Source organism: Rhincodon typus, chromosome 6 (genome assembly GCF_021869965.1).
Source record: "Rhincodon typus isolate 14 chromosome 6, sRhiTyp1.1, whole genome shotgun sequence".
Classification (NCBI taxonomy): domain Eukaryota; kingdom Metazoa; phylum Chordata; class Chondrichthyes; order Orectolobiformes; family Rhincodontidae; genus Rhincodon; species Rhincodon typus.
The window spans coordinates 108,173,694-108,180,594 of record NC_063337.1 but is presented as its reverse complement, the minus strand read 5'-3'; the positions used below and the strand labels follow the sequence as shown (position 1 = coordinate 108,180,594).

The 6,901-nt window shown below is 38.7% G+C and overlaps 1 protein-coding gene across 2 annotated transcripts in view; it reads right to left on the bottom strand.

The window, feature by feature from the left end:
- Positions 1-267: 267 nt before the first annotated feature.
- LOC109911177 (progesterone receptor-like) overlaps positions 268-6,901 on the bottom strand; it is a 292,961-nt gene continuing 286,327 nt past the window's right edge. For both annotated transcript variants that reach the window (XM_048598029.1, XM_048598031.1), the window contains 2 exons: positions 5,444-5,510; positions 268-369 (listed from right to left, as the gene is read on the bottom strand). In XM_048598029.1, coding sequence (XP_048453986.1) covers positions 5,453-5,510 — 58 coding nt within the window. In that variant the 3' untranslated portion in view covers positions 268-369; positions 5,444-5,452. The remainder of the gene's footprint in view (positions 370-5,443; positions 5,511-6,901) is intronic.

The following is a 6,901-nucleotide window of genomic DNA, read 5'->3' as shown; positions in this document are numbered from 1 at the left end:
TGAATGGAATGTCGGTCTTGTTTAAATGGGTTTGTTTACATAGCGCGTTATGCATGACTGCACTTTCAAGTTGGGTGTAACTGCAAATTGAAGTGGTTGTAACCTGATACGGTAGCGAGCCCCTGAATTAGTTTGAATGGGGGCTGGCTAGTACATGGAAATCTGCGGTTAGTATTATAACCACAAATTAATGGGTTAATGGATTAATAGACATGATTTACGCAGTTATATTAAAAGTTGTTAACACATTTGAATTCTGATATATCACAGGGTTTTGACGATTCCTTCATTCAGGAAAAAGGAAAACACTTTGGAAGCAGCTCTGTGGTTGGTGGCACCATTGGAACAGATGTGACGGAACTGGAGAAACTGGGGAAACAGAATGAAGTCCTTACAAGAAGCAGACATTGCTACTCATAATACAGTCTCTCCAACAGTTCTCCTCTTCCTTTTACCAGTTTGGACCTGTATCTCCATTTGTGCCTTTGACAAACGATCATTTTGTGTTACAGTGAACCTTTTAGTGAAAACGTGCTGCTGATTTGTCCACATTACATTTGAATTTTGAGATTCAATCAAAATATGCATATTTTGAGGCTTATTCACTTATAAGGTAGGATTTTGTTACCAGCATACCTTTTCCAATGTCATCACTAGAACTGTAAACCAGTTCTGCTTTCTCTCTTTTTGCCTTTTCCCATGTGATTATCATTTAGATTCTAAGGGCCAGCAAGGTGCGTTCAAAACATATTTGATTTAATGGCTGCAGAAACATTTTATTGGTAAAAGCTTCCATCAAACAGGGAGACTTTGAATCATGGCTACAATATTCCTGCACAACTACATTTCCATATTGGTCTTAACACTAAAGAGAGCACTTTAAATACTATTGTGTCTCATGGTTAGCGCACATTGATGATTACATGGTAGCTCCAGACATGCTTTTCATTGTGGAAGAAACAACGTTGCCTTTTTGTGTCCACTTTTTATTGACAGCTCATGTTTGTGTCCAGTGTTGCATTCTCTGCGTGAGGGTCAGCTGTTCTTTGCATTGTAAAGGGTGTTGCCCAAGACCAGTATCCATGGAGTTATTTGAAATCTTGGATCATAGAATCCCTACAGTTTGGAAGTAGGCCATTTGGCTCATCAAGTCCACAACGACCTCCCTAAGATCATCCCACCTAGCCTATACCCTTAACCTATTCCCCTGTAACCCCGCATTTCCTGTGGCTAACCCACCCAGCCTGCACATCCCTGGACACTACGGGCAATTTAGCATGGCCAATCCACCCTAACCCGCATATCCAGTGGGAGGAGACTGGAGCACCTGATGGAAACTCATGCAGACGCAGGGAGAATACACAAACTCCACAGAGACAGTTGCCCGAGGGCAGAATCGAACCCAATTCCCTGGTACTGTGAGGCAGCAATGCTAACCACAGAGCCACCATGCTGCTGATATTATAGGTGAACTAAAGCTTTGTAAGGACTCTGTGACCCTGAGAAGGACCCCATATCAAGAGGCCCCTCATTTTCTTACCTCACCAAACCCAATAAACCTTTCCAACTTCACTCCGCCATGTTTGTGTTCCCAATCTCCATCCTCCCCAGATCCCTCTTCCAATCCTCAATGTCTCTGAGCCCACTCCACACCCCCTTTACCTCTGACTGATCCTGTCAGTCCCTAGCCTCTATGTGACATCCATTTTCTTATTCCCCTCTTCTTCCATTGAGATAACCAAAGAAAAGTGATAACTGGACTAAACCAAAGAGGGTATGCCACCTTAATACAATCATGAACTGGCTGACATGAGATTTTTGTGCACCACTGACTTTATCTGCGAAGTTGAACTATATTGAAAACTTGAATTCAATGAGCATTCATGGCTTACAAATATTTACACATGGTGAACTCATCAGACAAATTAATGAACAATATCCTGAAAGCATGACATTGACTTTATCTCAGAATCTCAACCTGTTATTGGGAAATCAAAATTTCACACACAATTTAATTAAGTCAGCCCACAGACCACATTTCCTGCCCTTTTAGGCTTCATAAAACCGACTACACAGTTTCCACCTGTTAGAAGGTTTTCCCTATAACCTGTCCAGCTCTCAGTCTATATTTAATATCCTTTTGGTGTTTGTGCACCCTACTGACTTCTGGTCTGAAATTGCCAGGCCTTCAATCAGCATCGTTCTTGCAACTTTGTAATTGTGACCTTGTGCTATGAATGGGCAACAAATCACATTGTGTTTAAGTCACTGTACATCATTAGAATGTTTTGATCCAATTTATTTTAAATGAACATCTATATGAACCTTCTACTCCTCGTTTTCTTCATCTGTAGAAATTAGTTTCCCACTGTGACTTTCCAATGTTCCTTTCACTTGTGAACAAATCCAAAATGTTCTTTTGCATTAAAAATACTTGTCATCATTTGTAAACCAAATTACTACATTTTTACTGTGTAACAATGTAGAGGAATAGTAAGATATTGGTTAGCAGCAAAAATTCTTTCTAATGTGTACTTATGAAGTGTTTATGGCTTATTTTGAATTTGGCTAATTTGCTTCTATATATAGTATGAATGTCGTCATTTCAGCTGAAAGGAACTGGTGAAATGGCTTAAGGTTGCACTTAAAGTTCTCTGACTAATGGACGATTCCTGTCTCATTAATGCGTGTAGGTGGTAATTTATACAAAGATATTGAAATATTAAACGATTGATACAGAGCTTTATGCCCAATTTAATTCACCTTTTTTTATGGACACCAGCTTAATTAGCATGGAGAAAGTAGAAAATCTACTGGTTGCAGGCACTGCGCACTGTCAAGCCAAAAAGTTTCAAAAACACAAATAGAAATAGCTCAGAAAACTCAGCAGGTCTGGCAGCATCTGTGGAGAGAAAACAGGGTTAATGTTTCAGGTCCAATAACCCTTCCTCACAACAGTTTCATTTCACCTCTACAACAGCTGTACTAGCTTAAATGGAAACAGCTCTTACAGAATGTGGAGAGAACATTGTTTTAAATTATGGAAAGCAGAGTTGCTGAAACATTCATAAAGCACATGTTAGTAAAGCATTTACATTTCCACTGACCTCTTGGCTACATTCCAATGATATCAGAAAACATAGAGAATCCTGGCAAAATCTTGCTAGCAACAAGCTTAGAACGAGTAACATAATTTCAAATGTGAAGAATATTTTAAATGCACATCTGATGATGTTAAACCTGTCCTGTTGTATAATAGAATGAGTTCTTTTTTAGTGAATTGGGAGCTGCAACTGACAGTCCAAAACTATTCCATAAAGTCGTTTCATCAAATCAATGCACTATGAGGTAGTAGGAACTGCAGATGCTGGAGAATCTGAGATAACAAGGTGTAGAGCTGGATGAACACAGCAGGCCAAGCAGCATCAGAGGAGCAGGAAGGCTAATGTTTCAGGCCTAGACCCTTCTTCAGAAGAAGGCTCTAGGCCCGATTCATCAGCCTTCCTGCTCCTCTGATGCTGCTTGGCCTGCTGTATTCATCCAGCTCTACACCTTGTTATCTCAATGCACTATGAGGGTTTATCACTGTGGGCGTAGATCAGCATGATTTTGCAAATGCTTAGCAATTCTTTTTTGCTTAGGTAAGATAAATGGAAGAGGTTATTTTATTGTGATATGAAGTAAGATCCAAATCAAAAGCGGGAAAAAGGAAAATAAGTCATTTGGTTCAATATAGGTCACCCATCTGGAAAGGTCCTACTGTTACTGCATCACAATATTCAGCTCCTACTTTAAAAGGTTATGCTGTAAAAGGTAATGTAATGGTTATGATTTTGTATGTACAAGTCAGATGTTGTGACTTCATGTCACATTAGAAAGTTATGAAATTGAATTTAATATTCTGGCAATTGTAGCACAATTCTAGTAAAAGTGATTGTGAAAGTTGTTGAACAGTCGCAAAAAATCCAATTGATGTATTACCATTCTTTAGGACATGGAATATGACTTTGCGACTCTAGCAGGATGACATGTGATTCCAATCTCACATTCTTAATACCCTCTGGAGTTGCTTAAGAAACTGTAAAAACCTTCATTTATTTGCAGAAAGCACAGAGTGATCAGTATACTAACTGCAAATTCTTTCAGTAACTGGTTAAAGGCAAAATCTTTGAGCAACTGACGGGATGAGATAACTGGCTTTCTTCGATATTCAGTTATATTTACTGCAGAGAAATGGAGACAGATGCTTCTTCCATTTTACAAAGCTTCTCCCCCTGTATTGTTCTCATGCACAGGCTGTTCAGCTGCCCATGAGCTAATCACATAGTTGACATCAGATTGATGACCTGTGCTGCCCACAACTGGTTACAATTACACAAACTAGTCAGCAATCTGAGGAAGGGTCATGTGACACAAAATGTTGACTCTGATTTCGCTCCAAAGGTACTGCCAGACATGCTGAGCTTTTCCAGCAATCGCTATTTTTGTTTCTGATCCATAACGTCCGCAGTTCTTTTGGTTTTTGTTTAGTATTTAACTCTCAGTCAGCAATTTGTTGCTGGATGAATCTCATTTTGTACACACACACACACTGATGCTTATCCCTCACCATTTGGACAAAGCAGGTGTACAAACACAACTCCAGTAACTGGTTTTTAAAAGTGTTGCCCAAACTTTGGTTTTGAAATGTTCCTTTTCTCATTTTAGGCCACAACCAAAAATAAAGAACAGGAAAAACATGTGATCTTTATAAGTCTAAAGTGTCTCATAAATGTCTAATAAAGAATATTGACCTAAAGATGGAAATATTAGGAGCAAGGTCAAAATCTCTTTTGAGGAGATGGTTTTGAAGGTAAGTCTTAGAAACAATTGCCCTACAGAGCTGTGCGTGTATGTTTTATCCTTTTCTGATGAAGGGTCTAGGCCTGAAATGTCAGCCTTTCTGCTCCTATGATGCTGCTTGGCCTGCTGTGTTCATCCAGCCCTGCACCTTGTTGTCTCGGATTCTCCAGCATCTGCAGTTCCTACTATCTCTGTAATGTGTGTATGTTTGGGATTAAGGGAAGTGTAATTTGCATAGAACCTCAGCTGAGGAGCAGTTTGCCACTTGTTTGAGAAAACTCTGGTGAATGCCTCTTTCATTCTAGTTAACAGTAATAAAGAGAAACACGTTGATTATTTATGATGAATGAATAAGACATTGTGTTTTGCCTTATGAAATAGCATGGCTTTACTTTGAGTGTAACCCTTCCAACTGTGTTGAAGCACTATTAACCAAGCTTATTGGATGTTGAATGCTATCTTATCTTGCATTGTGAGCCATTCTTTCACTTGCCTATGCTCTAAATATTGGAATTCTTTCCCTAAATCTCCTTAACTCTCTCTCTCTCGCTTCCTTTAAGATGCACTTTAAAGCTAGTTCTATAAGCAGGCTTTTGCTCACCTGTCTCTGCTATATCTTTTTGTGACTCGGTGTCAAGTGTCTTGAGGTGTTTTCATCCATAAAGGTGCTATAAATAAGTAACATCAAAAGAATCAAATAGAATATTCAATGTTTAAAAAAGAGCATTATTTAAAAACAACACAAAGAAAACAGTATTTAATTACACGCTTATTGAGAAATTAACTCAAAAATGGCACTCTCTTTATTTAAAATAATTAATGTCTCCTCATGACATTGTTAGTCTATAATCAAAAGTGCAATGATTAATAGGAAAAGGAACATTCAAGGTTTCGCCATAAAAGAACAAATCAACCACAATAAGTTACACTTATATAATGTGTTTCCTGTAGAAAAATATCCCTATGTGTGTCACAAAAGCTTAATAAAGAAAAATGAACACTGAAACAAAAAAGCAATGAGTAGGCTGGTGGGTGTTACAGGAGACGTTGGGGTAGGGGCCTTTCAGTAGAGTGCCAGAGGTTCAGGGACACAAATCAACAGAATCGAGTTGGGACTAATTACCAATAATGAGATGAAAAGTACCAGGAATACAGAAGATCCTGTATAGTAAATGACACAGGGCAACTCTTTGCAAGCTCTCCACAGCAGATCTTATTCTCATATTTCTCACAATCGTTGTGCACTTTTAAACCTCAATTCTAAGTCTGTAAAAATTACTAAAAATCTTCTCTAAAATCTACTCACAGATCTGAAGATTCTATGAACATCCAGACCTGAGTATTACCAACACTGGATTCACAAGGCCAGAATAAACATACTGTCTTCCTGCAGGCTTGTCCTTCCTGACCATGAGGGAACCCAAAACTGAGGCCCAAACTCTGACCCTGCAGTGCATAGAAAGCATGCTATCTGGATGCATTACTGTGTTGGTACAACAACTGCTCTGCCCAGGATTGCAAGAGACTACAGAAAGCAGTGTACATAGTCCAGACCATCGTGTAAGCCAATTTTCCATCCATTGACTCCATCCACAATTCTCATCGCCATGGCAAGTCAGTGGATTAGCAGGAGCCAAGGACAGATAGAAGGGATGTTCCCTTGGTGACAGAATAGGCATGAGAAAAGAAACCTTATTAAATATTTTCTGTCTATTCCCCTTCTAAATATTTTTTGCTGATGTAACCCAGATATGTTGTGGAGCATTTTCAAGAAGTAATTCTGTGATATTGTTTGAATTGCTCATTGTTGAGTTCCGTTGTCCTTCCTTGACATATATTTTATGGTGGAATAAACAAGACTGCCCGACATAATATCAGCTGCGCAATGCTTTAAAGACATCATTCAGAACTTTTCTGAAGTCTTGTGTCAGATAATCATGTGCTGAAGATAAAGTAAGAAAATTAAATAAATCTACAAAGAGAAAAAGAATGTTCAAACATTGCATAATTTCTCCCTTGTAATGACTGTTTAATTGTAAAAATAGTAGCTTCCTGTACA